Source organism: Corythoichthys intestinalis, unplaced genomic scaffold (assembly GCF_030265065.1).
Source record: "Corythoichthys intestinalis isolate RoL2023-P3 unplaced genomic scaffold, ASM3026506v1 HiC_scaffold_23, whole genome shotgun sequence".
NCBI lineage: Eukaryota > Metazoa > Chordata > Actinopteri > Syngnathiformes > Syngnathidae > Corythoichthys > Corythoichthys intestinalis.
The window spans coordinates 1,437,823-1,454,877 of record NW_026651592.1 but is presented as its reverse complement, the minus strand read 5'-3'; the positions used below and the strand labels follow the sequence as shown (position 1 = coordinate 1,454,877).

Below are 17,055 nucleotides of genomic sequence, written 5' to 3'. Positions count from 1 at the left end.
TGGAGGAGGGTGGCTGGAATTGTTGTGTAGCTAACGTGCTAACAGCTAACTGCTAATGAGCGTGAGGATAGCTTTTTACATGCCTATCAATGATCAAACGTAAGTAGTCCTTTATTTAAAGGAATTTTATAGTGTTTACTTTGTAATCACTGTATTCGTATTTGACATAATACAAAACAAGATGTTTACTCACTTCCTTGTAAGTCCAGTGGTCCCACAGTAAATATCCACGGTGAATGGGAACCTTTTGAAACTCCAAAAAGGCGCATACGCCTCTCCCGCATACAGAATGATTTTTCTGCAGCCGTTTGGCTGGCGTGATGCAAAAAAATAAAAGTATTAATCCGCAAAATCAGCTGAATCCTTCGTCCTCATACACAACAGTACACTGTAGCATGAAGAGGACGTCTTCTACCGTACACGTCACAGCGCCCTCCTCCTCAATGCAAGACCGAAGCCGGAAGTCACTCATTTTCCTGGCGCGGGATTCAAAAAACTAAATAAATATAGCGATCGCTTCCACACACATCCAAGCGGTCCATATCATTCAGGAGCATAAAATACCGCGTGTATTATGAAATAAACATGCTTTTTCGTGTCACAAGCACTTTAAGGCTCAACGGAAGTTTGCTGCTGATCACATGGACAAAGATAAGACCTTCTGGAGGAAAGTTCTGTGGTCAGACCAAACAAAAATCGAGCATTTTGGCCACAATGCCCAGCAATATGTTTGGAGGAGAAAAGGTGAGGCCTTTAACCCCAAGTACACCATGCCTACCGTCAAGCACGGTGGTGGTAGTATTATGCTGTGGGGCTGTTTTGCTGCCAATGGAACAGGTGCTTTACAGAGAGTAAATGGGATAATGAAGAAGGAGGGTTACCTTCAAATTCTTCAAGATAACCTAACGTCATCAGCCCGATGATTGGGTCTTGGGCGCAGTTGGGTGTTCCAACAGGACAAACAAACACACATCAAAAGTGGTAATGGAATGGCTAAATCAGGCTAGAATTAAGGTTTTCGAATGGCCTTCCCAAAGTCCCATTGAGAACTTGTGGACAATGCTGAAGAAACAAGTCCATGTCAGAAAGCCATCAAATTTAACTGAACTGCACCAATTCTGTCAAAAGGAGTGGTCAAAGATTCAACCAGAAGCTTGCCAGAAGCTTGTGGATGGCTACCAAAAGCGCCTAATTGAAGTGAAAATGGCCAAGGGACATGTTACCAAATATTAGCGCTGCTGTATGTATATTTTTGACCCAGCAGATTTGATCACTTTTTTCTGTTCACCCATAATAAAGTCATAAAAGAACCAAACTTCATGAATGTTTTTTGTGACAAAGAAGTATCTGTTCCAATCACTCTATCAGAGAAAAATCAGAGTTGTAGAAATAACTGGAAACTCAAGAGAGCCATGACATTATGTTCTTCACAAGTGTATGTAAACTTTTGACCACAACTGTATTATTGGTTAAACTGCCTGTGCTTGATCAGTTGTAACAAAGACCAGGACCCACTGCGGCCCTTGAAGACCGGTTTGCCCACCCCTGCCCTAAATGGACATCGACAGAAATGAAATAAATGTAAACCATCTAGTGCGCACCAGATAGTTTGTGGTGCAAACTAGAAACTATCTGGCTCTGGACAGCAATTAGACATGCATTTTCATTAATTACTTAATATAATAACAAGAGAAATTGCAGTTTTGATGAGAAACCTGAACTGTAATGATGTCGATGATGCCAAGATAATTTTTTTTTTTCACGCAGACGCGCAACAATTTTGTTAGCACCAAACAGGAAGTGGAGAAGCTAATGAAAAGAATCCGGTCGGCAGACCAGGACTACAAAGCTCCAGGCCCGTGGAGCATGGAAGGATTTCTGTATGTACAGGAAAAACGTGAGTTACAATCCTATAGCTAAATCACTCACTGTCATTGACGAAGATATAGTGTTGGCTAAAAGTATTGGCACCCCTGCAATTTTTTCAGATAATGCTCTATTTCTACCAGAAAATGATTGCAATTACAAATGATTTTGTAGTAATATCTTCATTTATTTGGCTTGCAATGAAAAAATTGGAACAAAATTAAATCATTATCGTTTTACACAAAACTACAAAAATGGGGAGGACAAAAGTATTGGCACCCTTAGAAGAATCATGCAATGCTCCTCTAATTTGTGTAATTAACAGCACCTGTTACTTACCTGTGGTACATAACAGGTGGTAGCAATAACTAAATCACACTTGCATCCAGTTAAAATGGAATAAAGTTGACTCAACATGTGTCCTTGTGTGTACCGCATTGAGCATGGAGAAAAGAAAGAAAACCAAAGAACTGTCTGAGGACTTAAGAAGCAAAATTGTGAGGAAGCATGGGCAAGCTCAATGTTTCAAGTCCATTTCCAAAGACCTGGATGTTCCTGTGTCTACCATGTGTGGTGTCATCAATAAGTGTAAAGCCCATGGCACTGTGGCTAACCTCCCTAGATGTGAACGGAAAAGAAAATTTGACGAGAGATTTCAACGAAAGATTTTGCGGATGGTGGATAAAGAAACTCGGCTAACATCCAAACAAGTTCAAGCTGTCCTGCAGTCCTAGGGTACAACAATATCAACCCGTACTATCCGTCGCCATGTGAATGAAAAGGAACTCTATGGAAGGATACTCAGGAAGACACTACTTCTGACCTAGAGACATAAAAAAGCCAGGCTGGAGTTTGCCAAAACCTGAGAAAGCCAAAAAACGTTTTAGAAGAATGTTCTCTGGTCAAATGAGACAAAAGTAGAGCTTATTGGGAAAAGGCATCAACTTGAAGTTTACAGGAAAAAAACGAGACCTTCAAAGAAAAGAACATGGTCCCTGTAGTCAAACATGGCGGAGGTTCCCTGATGTTTTGGGGTTGCTTTGCTGCCACTGGCACGGGACTGCTTGACCGTGTGCCTGACATTATGAAGTGAAGGAATTCGGCTCTCCCCCGCTAAGCCGCGGAAACAGCACCAGCCGAACGAAATGCTGGTCCGCTGGCACCGCTCCCCAAGCCAACCGGTGGGGGCCGAAGATTCTGCACGTTCACTCCCGTGTTAACCCTTTGGACTGACTCCGTGTTCCAAAAGTTTGAAGAAGGCTCACCGAAAGCAGGTTGACAATTTATTCGTCGACAATGGTCAAACACAAGGCAAAAAAACAGACGAGGGAGAGGCAGTGTCGGATCCAAGGTCCGCAAAACAACGGACACATTGGAATGTTCCCGAGCAGCGACCGTGTTATCTAAATTTTCAGTTCTTTTTGAAAGCTGCGGTGGCGTGGGCCGGGCCAAAGGCGTGGCTGGGTGTTGTCTTAGGATCATCCCTCAGGTTCGTGCTTCATCCTCCGTGGTTGCCACGGCGACCGACGCAGGTCTTGACGTCCAAGGCGCCCGTGTTATCAACTTGTTATCTTGGTTGGGCGAGGGTGCTCTCCGATGCCACTTGTTTTAGGACAGAGCGCCCTGCTCTTGGTCCTGGAGTGCCCGGGAGAACTGATTGCAAGAGTTGGTCCGTCAATCTTGCTCATGATGCGTTGGGCTTCTGTGATAAGATGGTGTTGTGTATCCTCTATTCTGCTTGTTTTCATTAAACTATGGTTTAAGTGCTATTTATTTTATATTACGTGTGTTAGAGTAATATAAACAGCCTTACAGTAAATATGAGAAATGATACTATTCCCTGATTATATTACCTGTGTTAGAGTAATGCAAACAGTTATATGGTGTGTGCGAGAAAGGTAACTATTCCCTTCAGACGTCTGAAGACTACCAACACATTTTGCAGCATAATGTAGGGCCCAGTGGGAGAAAGCTGGGTCTTCCAGCAGGACAATGACCCAAAAACCACCTCAAAAAACATTAGAAAATGGTTTGAGAGAAAGCACTGGAGACTTCTAATGTGGCCAGCAATGAGTCTAGACCTGAATCCCATAGAACACCTGTGAAGACATCTGAAAATGACAGTTTGGAGAAGGCACTCTTCAAATCTCAGAGACCTGGAGCAGTTGGCTAAAGAAGAAAGGTCTAAAATTCCAGCAGAGCATTGAAAGAAACTCATTGATGGATACTGGAAGCAGTTGTTCTCAGTTATTTTGTCTAAAGGTGCTACGAAGTATTACGCCGAGGCTACCAATACTTTTGTCCGGCCCGTTTTTGGAGTTTTGTGTAAAATGATAATGATTTTTTTTTTTTAATTCATTCTCTTTGGAGTTTTTTCATTGCAAGCAAAATAAATGAAGCTATTACTAGCAAAGCATTTGTAATTGCAATCATTTTCTGGGAGAAATTAAGCATTGTCTGACTGGATTGCATGGGTGCCAATACTTTTGGCCAGCAGTGTACAGTACATTTAATCCATTGGAACTGGGATGATAAGACGTCCAATCCATTTGAATTGGGAGAGGTTGGCAGCGATCATTCATCCCAGTTAAAATGGATTAGACGTCTATTGTCGTCAATGGCAGCATGTGAGTTGGAACTTCACTCTTTAGGTCCTCTTGGCTGCACGTGGGCTAGACACTATTGCACGTATGAAAAAAGCAGCAAGACTTTAACAATGAGCAACACTGACAACAAGTCAGCCAATAAGCAGGTAATTTATACCCTCCGTTTTTTCAATTTTCGATCAGCATAGCTTTAACTTTGTTGAATTTTTGCTGATTTTAACCACATTTTAGAATGGTGTCGCTCCCAACCAACAAGAGATGTTCAAGCTCAAATCGTGCATTCGGAGGAAAACTGATTCCATCGACAAGCGCTTTTGTTTCGACATTGAAGTGGTGGAAAGGTCTGTCATTTTGCGTGGGAATTATGTTGAGGAAAAAAAGTGATTTTTATTTGACCTTGAACTGCATGTTCAGATATTGTTTCCTGTCAATTAACCCAGTGTGTGTCCCGCCAGAGATTCTTAGTATACACGCTGACGTCGTTTGGCATTCATTGACATCCTTTAATGTTTTTCAGCTTCCTTTAAGTCTGGCATGAAACCCCCCTCTCTGTAACTCTTTGTTGCGTAATACGGTAATCCCCCGTTCCATTCGCGATGGATTGGGATTGAATCATGATGGGAATTTTTAGTTAATCACGTTACAGCAAGTTTCATTACTACTCTTCTTTTTGAGCTCATGTAAGATTTTCGATCACTCAAAACATAACTAGACAGAGCAGACCCCTACTTAAGCAGCAAAATTCAAAGCATTGCCATATTTGGTATACTTGACTCTCCTTTTAAGTACGAAACAAGTCATTGTGAAATTCTTGTTCGGACCTCTGTGACCTTTAACCTCATCACCTCAAAATGTAATGGCCTCTTCAGTTTCATATTAAAAACAACCTGCAATTTTGGTCATGATCCCTTTATTCGTTCTCAAGTCATTAAGAAATTCCTTTTCAGACCTCTCTGACCTTGGACCTTATGACCTCTAAATACAAGCATCTTTTCCATTTCAGTTTACAAACATATCCTGCAATTGTGACAATCCCTTAATTTGTTCTTAAGTCTTCGACTTTGTCGTCCCAAAATGGAATCGCCTCCTTCCGTTTCATACAATAAACAAAACCTGCAAATTTAGTAATGATCCCTTAATTCGTTCTTGAGATATCACAAAATTACATGTCTGGCCCCTGTGACCTTTGACCTCATCTCCCTGAGATACAATCACGTCTTCCATTTAATATTACAAACACATGTAAGTTTGGCAATTCCTTTATCTGTTCTCGAGGTACCGCAAATTCCCTTTCTGACCCCTGTGACTTCTAAACGTCATTATTGTCGCATATTGCCCTGTCTGCCCTCTGTGAACTGTTAAACCTAACAGACCTAGCAGATTCCCTTACAAAACCATTACCCCAAAATGTAATTACCTCTTCCGTTTCATATTACAAACATATCCTTCAAGATTGATCATAATCCGTTCATTCGATTGAGTTTTCGCGAAATTCCTTTTAAGACCTTTGTGACCTTTGACATTGTTACCCAAAAATTTAATCACTTCTTCCGTTTAATATTACAAACATATCCTGCAAGTCTCATAACAATCCATTCATTCGTTCTTGAATTATCATGAACACAAACATACAGACATTCAGCACCGAATATAAAACCTTCTGTACACTGCAAATTCCTAATAAGATTATTTTTATTAAATCTAGTCAAATAATGTTCTCCATTTTGTTTTTAGTGTTAGAGACTAGTTACCAAATTAATGTGTAAGATTATTGTACTTACTAATTAAATACAGGTAGTCCCTGGGTCATAGGGCTGCAACTAACGATTATATTCATAATCGATTAGTCGGATAAATGTCACTTTTTTCACTTACCTTCACAGTTTAGCTTGAAGTTGTTTTAGGCATGTTGTAAGTAAGAAAGAAGACAAAATGGATGACTATTTCCTTTTAAAATAATATTTTATCACAGCTTCCTAACTTAATTATGTTCTACAACTGTTACGATTATCAAATTTTTGGCAACTAATTTATTAATCAATTTTTATCAATAGTTCGATAGTCATCGATAGTTTAGGCAGATGTCCTAAAATTTTTGCTGTCCAAAGTAAAAGCAGATTTTTGCTCATGTCGTACTTTGACTTAACAAAAAATATAATGAAGAAATCTGACAATATTTACGACTGAGAAGTTATATGTATGTTATAATTTCAAGAATTTGAACAAGTTTAAGGTGAAGAAGATTAATTGGTTATCAAAATAGTTGACAATTAGTTTGCGAATCGATTAGTTGATTGATTAATTGTTGCATCTCTACGAATTTCCGCGTAAATTGGAATTAATCCTTTAAGTACCCCTAAATACCCCCTAAATCTCAAAATAACTATTCGAAAACATGTATTATACGTTATATTAATAAAATAAAAAAATAAGATACTGTATTTACTGTCAATGCTGAGAGATGGCTGGACAAAACACTGGCCCCCTTCAGACATACTCTGAACTCCGATTAAGTCCCGGGATTTAAACGGGTAGACCTTATGTCTGAAAACAATCCTAGTATATCTCGTCCTAGTATAATGTCCAGTTAATTAATGGAAAATAAGTATTTGGTCAATACCTTATACCAATACCAATACTTTGTTGGCAATTACAGATGCCAAACATTTTCTGTAACTCCTCACAAGGTTTTCACACACTGTTGCTGCTGTTTTGGCCCATTCTTCCTTGCAGATCTCTTCTAGAGCACTGATGTTTTGGGGGTGTCGTTGGGCAACACGGACTTTCAACTCCCTCCACAGATTTTCGATGAGGTTGAGATCTGGAGACTGGCTAGGCCACTCCAGGACCTTGAAACGCTTCTTACGAAGCCACTCCTTTGTTGCCCTGGCTGTGTGTTTGGGATCATTGTCATGCCGAAAGACTAAGCCACATCTCATCTTCAATGCCCTTGCTGATGGAAGGAGAATTTCACTCAAAATATCTGGATACATGGCCCCATTCATTCTTTCCTTTACACAGATCAGTCGTCCTGGTCCCTTTGCAGAAGAACAGCCCCAAAGCATGATGTTTCCACCCCCTCTCTTCACAGTGGGTTTGGTGTTCTTCGGATGCAATTCAGTATTCTTTCTCCTCCAAACACGAGACCCTGTGTTTCTACCAAAAAGTTCTATTTTGATTTCATCTGACCATAACACATTCTCCCAGTCCTCTTCTGGATCATCCAAATGCTCTCTGGCGAACCACAGACGGGCCTTGACGTGTACTGGCTTCAGCAGGGGGACACGTCTGGCAGTGCAGGATTTGAGTCCCTTGCGGCGCATTGTGTTACTGATACTGTGGTCTTACTTTAATACTTTAATACTGTGGTCCCAGCTCTCTGGAGGTCATTCACTAGGTCCCAGTTTGGTTCTGGGATTTTTGCTCACCGTTCTTGTTATCATTTTGACGCCACGGGGTGAGATCTTGCATGGAGCCCCAGATCGAGGGAGATTATCAGTGGTCTTGTATGTCTTCCATTTTCTAATAATCACAGTTGATTTATTTACACCAAGCATTTTACTTATTGCAGATTCAGTCTTCCCAGCCTGGTGCAGGTCTACAATTTTGTCTCTGGTGTCTTTCGACAGCTCTTTGGTCTTGGCCATAGTGGAGTTTGGAGTGTGACTGACTGAGTTTGTGGACAGGTCTTTTATACTGATAATGAGTTAAAACAGGTGCCATTAATACAGGTAACGAGTGGAGCCTCGTTAGACCTTGTTAGACCTCGTTAGAAGTTAGACCTCTTTGACAGCCAGAAATCTTGCTTGTTTTTAGGTGACCAAATACTTATTTTTCACTTTAATTTGGAAATAAATTCTTTAAAAATCAAACAATGTGATTTTCTGTTTTTTTTTTCCACATTCTGTCTCTCATGGTTGAAGTTTACCCATGTTGACAATTACAGGCCTCTCTATCTTTTCAAGTAGGAGAACTTGCGCAATTGGTGGTTGACTAAATACTTATTTGCCCCACTGTACACCATCTTTAGCATCAGCCTTCCCCCAGGGTAACCGTTCAGTTGAGAGCATGACTAAGCAATATGACTGTCTTTTCTGTCCATAATGAAACAAGGACTTGTCGTTCTGACAGCACTGACATGTCCATTGACACAGAAATTTAATTTTGAGCGATAGACTGAGTATTTTGCACACAAAAAACTGTCTTTTGCAGTTGTTTTGCTACTTGTGCAACATATGAGGATTGAACAAGTAGTTTTGAGAACTATTCTAAAATTAATAACTACTTTTAAGGAGGTGTGTCTTTGCTGTGTATGTTTTCACATACGGGCGGAGGTCAAACGAACAAGTGAGGACTCTTAGAGCATGTAATGTTGCATAATGAACATAATAGCTGCCAATTTTCTTTTTTCAAGAATAATAAATCAGAATGAACATAGGAGCTGCAATTTTTTTTTTTTTCTCTGATTTTCTCTATTGTAATCTTGATTGCTCATACCCGTTCCCAGTCTTTTCTTCCTCTGTTTTCATCTCTACGTAGAAACGCCGTCTGCCGCGGAACACTTTTCAGGCCGCTTCGGTTATTCTATAAAGTCCGGTACGTGAGCGGACTCTCGTGGCATGTACACATGTGTGCGTGTGTTTGCTGTGATTCTTGCCTTCTACCTGTACTGCAAGGGTCCCCAAACTTTTCCACATCGAGCCTCAGTGGGTGCAGGATTTTTTTGGACCAATCTGGTGTTTTACACAAGATTACACAAGTGTAATCCATTGATTGTAGTCAGGTGCTTATTGTCTTAGCAGAAACCTTATTGGTAAAACGGTCTTTGCTCGGTAGGAACAAAAACCAGGACCCACGGCGGCCCTTGAGGACCAGTTTGGACACCCCTGCTCTACTGCCTTGTTTGTTGCCTCACTGGGGCAAAAAGATGCTTCAATTAAGTTTTCATTGTTTTTTTTCTTATGCACATTTGAGATGAAAATACCTTTCAGTTTAGTTTTTAACCCATTTTATCGACAATAATTGGCCGCCACTGACGGTGACGTCCAATTCACTTTCCTTCCCAGTCAATGGATTGGACGTCTCACGCTGTGAATGGCACTGAAAAATGACCATTCACAGCCAGTCTTCACAGTTTAAAAATATTATCTTTACTGTGTTATTTGGGGCCATAACCAGTGGTTTTCTGTTTTCATTCATTTTTATTAATTTGCTTATATTAATATTTTAGACACTTATAATGTTCTTTATTCAATTAAACAAATATATTAAAATAAAATCACAAACTACGAAAAAATGTGTGTGTGCATTTATAAATATAGAATCTGCCGATACAGAGTCCCCGATCTGATACCGAAAATACTTTTTCTGGAAGTGTTGTGTGTGTTGCATATAAAACGTAGGGCCGCAGCTATCGAATATTTAAATAATCGATGATTCTATCAACTATTTAGTTCAAATAATCGAGTAATCAGATCAAGAAAATTTAATGCTTTTCAGACTAAACTTAGGAGATGTAAAACAATAGTTTGCTAAGATTGCACTTTTTAAAAGACATAAATTGGAATACAAAATAACATACCTGAGTGTTTCTTCAAACTACACAGAATTGCACTTTTATTTCACAAGAGCAAGAAATGCATTCAAAACTAAATTAAAATACATGAGCTTATTAATAAATAAATGAAGATCTGAGTACAACAAAAGAACAATTGGCTAAGTTGCGTAGCAAAAGTCCGTTAGCTTAAATCCTATAAAATGCTTACGTTTTTTACAATGCTCTTAACAAATCTTCACTTGTTCTCAAAAAAAATAAAACCTGCTAAATATACTTCTAAACGAAATAACGAATGCATATAAAGGCTTACTGGCTCAAACAAAAACACCTTATGTTGGTCCTTACAGGGAGCAGCTAGATTCAGCCATGTTAGACAAGTTATGATATATTCACTGTTTCCACTAGAGGGCAGTGTATCCACCAAATCAATACTAAATGCAACACTTTCAAAACAAACCATTACAACGTCACTCTAATTAAATGAATCGTCAAAGCAGCAAAATTTGATTTGAAGCTTTTTTCTCATCGAATTACTCGAGTTAATCGGTTGAATCATTGCAACACTAGCTATATTTTGTATCTTTTGGAAATCCTGTTGTATATTTTTTTTTTATTAAAAACCCGATCCTTTTCACCCGATTCCGATCCTCTGAAAACCGGTGCGATCATGCCTGGTGTACCAGACTCACCGCTGTTCCAGCAATTGAGTCTGGCGACCGGAGCAAGCCACAGCAAACAGACAGCGGAGTGGACCAATTAGCGACGGGCAGACGTGACGTTGTTAAAGCGACAAGTAATCAGCGTGAGCGGAGAATGGAGTAGTTTTTTCAACATGGCTAGCGCGAGCCATGTTGACTGTTGTCAATGACTTGTTTCGATGTGTTTTTGGTCATTTAAAACTGGTTTTACCGCAGATTGGAACAGATTCTCAGCTCTCCTGTTCGCCATCTGTGTTGTTGTAGACACGACTTTCAGCGCGCAAGAGTGACGTTACTCGTTAAGAACATGTCACGCAAATAAACGAATCTAATTGGACGATTGATTTTGTACCTTGCTCGAGAGGCCGCTAATGGGCTGAGTCCCAGACTATTTCTCACAGTGTTTGAAAAATACAGGGAGAATAGTCTGGCTGTGCCAGGCAAGGTGCGATCGGCCCGATTTCCGACCACGTCAACGGATCGGGGACATCCCCAATATATACGGTACATATACTGTAGAGAACATTATGGAAATGACAGACACGGCGGCATTAGCAACATGTACAAAGATCTAGATGCGTTAGTAAACAGCCGCCATCTTAAAGCAGTAGACTTCTCAGGAAGGCTCAGTTGTAGAGAGCTTTCCTCGCGAACCTAAGTAACGTTTTATCTAAAATGCTCCAAAATCGGCAAAATCTTGACTTAAATCTATCTTTAAATAGTGAAACAGTTTAAAAAACTTACACATGTCGAAAGTAGACAGAAGAGAACTAATGCAATAACGGGAGCAATTTTAACAACTTTAACGGTTGATTCACAACATATGAATGTGGAAGAGGTTTACCCATGTTGACAATTACAGGCCTCTCTAATCTTTTCAAGTAGGAGAACTTGCACAATTGGTGGTTGACTAAATACTTATTTGCCCCACTGTATCTAGTTATCGCAATATCTGCAATACCCCTGTGTCTAGTTAAGTTTAGGGTACAGAATTGGGCTGGGGCCAGTTGTCCCAAAAACCCTTTAAACTTCAGCAGTTAAAACCTTAACTCAGTTACCATTCAAGTAACTGAGTTACTAACGCAATTACTTTTTGGGAGAAGTAATTTGTAACTATAATTAATTACTTTTTTAAAGTAAGATTATCGACACTGGTTATGTCAAATAAGGACGGTTTAAATAGGCTACGTGACTAATGTGGTCAACTGCTTCAAACCTAACACAAAAAAACACAATGGTTAAAAGTATGAGAGGGTAGTATATGCAAAAAGTATTTTTGAGGCAATGAAAAGGTTCTAAAAAACTAAAAACAAAAATAGTGAATACTCGCGTCTTCTAACCGATGTGCACATGCGTGCGGACGCTTGCGCAAGCGCGCTGAGCATTGTGTAGGACGTTCCACCGCATAGTAAGGAATGGCCGAACACCGGTTTAATTTGAACAGTAGGACAGAATGGACACGGACTGGCTCTATATCTTGCTGGACTGGACCACAAACGCGTCTGGTATAATTTGCTTTTTAGTCAGATTAAGACTTGACTGTAAAATGGGGGAAAATAATAAAGATATTTGAAGCTGAAATCTATGAAAGTCTCAACTGTGTCGAAACGCAAACACATTAAAAAGTTATTCAATAGATTCTATCAGAGTGACTTTACCTTGGTTTCTTTGTGTAGTTATTACTTCAATACAGGTTTTCCACTTTTAATTCTAATATGGAAATATTAATAAGAAAAAAAAATTCTTATATAATCTGTTATACTGGTCCTTCTCAAAAAAAAAAAAGCATATTGTGATAGTTTATTATTTTCTGTAATGTACTGATAAACATTAGACTTTCATATATTTTAGATTCATTACACACAACTGAAGTAGTTTGAGCCTTTTATTGTTTTAATATTGATGATTTTGGCAAAAAAAGTCAAGAAAAAAATAAAAATCCCTATCTCAAAAAATTTGCATATCATGAAAAGGTACTCTAAAGAAGTTACTTACCTAATAATCTGAATCAACGAATTTACTCAAAATCCATGCGAAAGATTCCTGAGGCTTTTAAAAACTCCCAGCCTGGTTTATTACTCAAAACCGCAATCATAGGCAAGACTGCCGACCTGACTGCTGTCCAGAAGGCCATCATTGACACCCTTAAGCAAGAGGCTAAGACACAGAAAGAAATTTCTGAGCGAATAGGCTGTTCCCAGAGTGCTGTATCAAGGCACCTCAGTGGGAAGGAAAAAGTGTGGCAGGAAACGCTGCACAACCAGAAGAGGTGACCACACCCTGAGAAAGATTGTGGAGAAGGGCCGATTCCAGACCTTGGGCGACCTGCACAAACCTGGAAATGGGCTGCAGGTGCCGCATTCCCCAGGTCAAGCCACTTTTGAACCTGAAACAGCGGCAGAAGCGCCTGACCTGGGCTACAGAGAAGCAGCACTGGACTGTTGCTCAGTGGTCCAAAGTACTTTTTTCAGATGAAAGCAAATTTTGCATGTCATTCGGAAATCAAGGTGCCAGACTTTGGAGGAAGACTGGGGAGAAGAAAATGCCAAAATGCCTGTAGTCCATTGTCAAGTACCCACAGTCTGTGATGGTCTGGGGTGCCATGTCAGCTGCTGGTGTTGGTCTACTGTGTTTTATCAAAGGCGAGTCAATGCAGCTAGCTATCAGGAGATTTTGGAGCACTTCATGATTCCATATGCTGAAAAGCTTTACGGAGATGAAGATTTCATTTTTCAGCATGACCTGGCACCTCCTCACAGTGCAAAAACCACTAGTAAATGGTTTACTGACCATGGCATTACTGTGCTCGATTGGCCTGTGAAGGAATTCGTCTCCCCGGCCAAGCCGCACGGAAACGGCGACAGCTGAATGGAAATGGTGTTTTGCTGCTCACCGCTTCCGTGAGTCAACCGGGAGGGCTGAAATTGCACGCGTTCACCTCTTATGTTAACCCTTTGTACTGACTTCATGTTCCAAAAGTTTGAAGAAGGCTCACCGAAAACAGGTTGATAATTTATTCGTCGACAATGGTCAAAAAACAAGGCAAAAACAGACGACAGAGGAACAATGCTCGATCCAAAACAAGGCTACATAGAAAAGTTTCCGAGCAGCGAATCTGTTTGTTATCTCAGTGTCCAGTGTTTTTTAAGGCTGCAGTGGAGTGGGCCGGGCCGAAGGGTGTTGTTTCGGGATCATCCGGCTGTGGCAGGTTTTGGGCGGTTAGGTTCGTGCGTGGATGGGACGTGGTTCGACGCTGGTCTTGACGTCCCAAGCGCCCGCTAACAACTTTGTTATCCGGGCTGGGCGAGACGCTACTTGTTTTAGGACAGAGAGCCCTGCTCTTTGTCGTTGGAGTGGTCGGGTGAACTGATTGCAAGAGTTGCTGCGCCAATCTTGCTTGTGACACATACGTTGGGGCTTCTGTGATAAGATGGCGTTGTGTATCTATTCTGCTTCATTTCATTAAACTATGGTGTGTTATTTATTTGATATTAGGTGTGTTAAAGTAGAGAATCTGTGGGATATTGTGAAGAGGAAGTTGAGAGACACCAGACCCAAAACTGTGGATGAGCTTAAGGCCACTATCAAAGCATCCTGGGCCTCCATAACACCTCAGCAGAGCCACAGGCTGATTGCCTCCATGCCACGCCGCATTGAAGCAGTCATTTCTGCAAAAGGATTCCCGACCAAGTATTGAGTGCATCGCTGATGAAATTAATTGAAGGTTGACTCTTTTTTTTTTTTTTTGTCTTGAAAAACACTTATTGTATTGGTCAGATGAAATGTGCTATTTTTTTTTAGATAGGGATTTTTGGTTTTTCTTGAATTTTTTGCCAAAATCATCAATATTAAACTACTTCAGTTGTGTGTAATGAATCTAAAATATATGAAAGTCTAATGTTTATCAGTACATTACAAAAAAATTCACTTCATCACAATATGCTTATTTTTCAAGAAGGACTAGTATTATTTTCAAGCCATTTTCTGTTGCGCTTCTCACTCGGGACGCAGGTGTGCTAAAGCTTATTCAAGCTGATTTTGGCTGAGAGTGCTTTTCCTGAGTAATAAAAACATGAATTATGTGGAGAAACTGATTAAGCCACACGTCTCATGAAAAAGCAGATGCATGTTGGGTGTGCAGTTGTGAATCACGCTGGAATTATGCAGCTTTGAATCAATCAAGAGTGAAATTTGAAGCACCGGCAAAATCGTGGTCACAGTGACCACTGTAAATGCCCCCGAGGCAATGGAATCGAGCTGAAACCAGTGATTTTTTTTTCTGTTTTTGGTGGGTCCCACAGGCATGGTGTGATGACGCTGCAGGCGCTGTCCGAGTCTAACAGGAGGCTGTGGCTGGAGGCCATGGATGGCAAGGAGCCGGTAAGGAATCCCGTCGGTGTTCTTGACCATCCTGCAGGACAGACAAACTGGTTGTAAGACTGCTGTAATACTCAATCGTGTTCCACGGGCTCCCTCATGTGTCTGCTGTGGGAAGTTGCAGTCTACCTCATATACCGTCTAGGATGGTCAGAACAAACTTAACAAGTAGGCCATGTAATTGTAGATATGTAGGTAAAATGTGTGAAATGGTTCATTTAAAAAATTAGGTGATAACTGTTCAAAATACGTGTGTTTTTAGCCATCCATCCATTTTTTTCTGTTTATCCTCATTCATTTAGTCAGAAATGATTACTTGAAGGTTAACTAAATCTAAAATGCATTTATAAAGATACATAAAATTGACCTTTTATGAAATTTTGTCAAATTTATGAATTTAAAATTCGTTCTCACGTATTCCTGGTATTGTGGCCAACTATTTTAGTTCCACTGGAGTATATCAATCAATTGTTATCCCACTCTTACTTCAAATTGTAACATCATATCAAGGACGTATGTTTGGTCTCAACATTGGTCGGGACGATATCACAGCATAACCTGCATGTACACTTTTTGCTGGGGACCGGACATTTATAAGACCAATCAAATTGTGTGAACGGGGGTCAGGGCTACATTTCTCACAAATATAAACCTAATTAATTGATAGGCTAAATGATCAATGCAAAATAAATCTGTATTGACTTATACTAACACTTATGTGTATTGGTTCAGGTGATACAACGTTCGATTCAAACCTTTGTTTTCAAAAACTACTCAAACATTTTGAAGTGCAAGTCCCTTTAAGAAAAAAAACAGGGAGCTATCCAAGAATGGGTCAACTTCTGGGTGACACTGGAGCACCCCTAGACTCAAACTAAAGTATTGTAACCAGGGCCGGCCCAGGCCATTTGGTGGCCCTAAGCAAAATAATGCAAAGGGGCCCATATTTTTGGCCCACCATTTCGTCACAGTGTACTGTGAAACCCATACATGTAATCCAACCCATACGTCCATATTTTGTATATTAATCAGATTTTGTTGCACTGCATACTTCAAACTTCTCACCCCAAATGATTGTCAGTACTTACAGTAGACAGCGCCAAACCTTTTTCTAAAAGAGGAAAGAAAAGTTAAGGAACTTTTATTTTTTTAAGCTTGTAATCAAGTATCAAAACTCAAAAATGTCAAATAAGGCAAATTGTAGAAAACAAAATAGAATATAAATGGGGTGGCGTGGCTCAGTGGTAGAGTAGTTGTCCCCCAAACCAGAGGTCGTGGGTTCGATTCTCCGCCCTGATGAACTCGTCTAAGTGTCCTTGAGCAAGATACTGAACCCCATGTTGCTCCTGGTGCTGCGTCACCAGTAGGTAGATGGTGAGATAGTGTAAAGCCTTGAAAGGTGGAAAAGCGCTATATAAGTATAACACCATTTACCATAAATTAAACAATTGCCAGATTGGGGGCCCCCTAGTGGTCAGGGGCCGTAAGCAGCTGCATAGTCTGTGTATAGGCTGGGCCGGCCCTGATTGTAACAAGTGGGTGAAAGTGGGCGAGTACGGTCAGGAACGCAGTTCGGGTATAAGATTCAGGCCCGGAAGGCTGTTCCGGTATGTGGTGCTTTGATTCCTAAAATATGACGGCGACTGTCAAAAGGCTTTGTTAAAAAAAAAATTTTAAAAAATAAATTAAAAAAAAAAAAAAAAAAACTGCCACACATGCATTAAATCTCCAAGAAGAAAACAATGTACCAACATCATATTTACATACACAAGTGTTAACAACAAGCATAACAAAGTGCTTGTGTAGCGTAATCCGTTTCCACCGATATTTATTATTTATTCTATTCCAATATTTATCATTTATTTTATTCCACAGACGGCACGGAGGTTTCCCCAGCTGCAGCAATTATCTGAGTCTGACGATGACGAGTCACGTCAATGTGCGAATGCAT

General features: G+C 40.2%; 1 protein-coding gene across 7 annotated transcripts in view; it reads left to right on the top strand.

The window, feature by feature from the left end:
* Window positions 1-17,055, top strand: part of LOC130911124 (rho GTPase-activating protein 42-like) — a 258,112-nt gene that overhangs the window by 194,345 nt on the left and 46,712 nt on the right. For 5 of the 7 annotated variants that reach the window (XM_057828847.1, XM_057828846.1, XM_057828845.1 and 2 more), the window contains exons 8-12: window positions 1,768-1,897; window positions 4,518-4,618; window positions 4,704-4,813; window positions 9,012-9,068; window positions 15,029-15,107. In XM_057828847.1, the coding sequence (XP_057684830.1) occupies window positions 1,768-1,897; window positions 4,518-4,618; window positions 4,704-4,813; window positions 9,012-9,068; window positions 15,029-15,107 (477 nt within the window). The remainder of the gene's footprint in view (window positions 1-1,767; window positions 1,898-4,517; window positions 4,619-4,703; window positions 4,814-9,011; window positions 9,069-15,028; window positions 15,108-17,055) is intronic. The other 2 variants (XM_057828849.1, XM_057828848.1) reach the window with 1 other exon arrangement.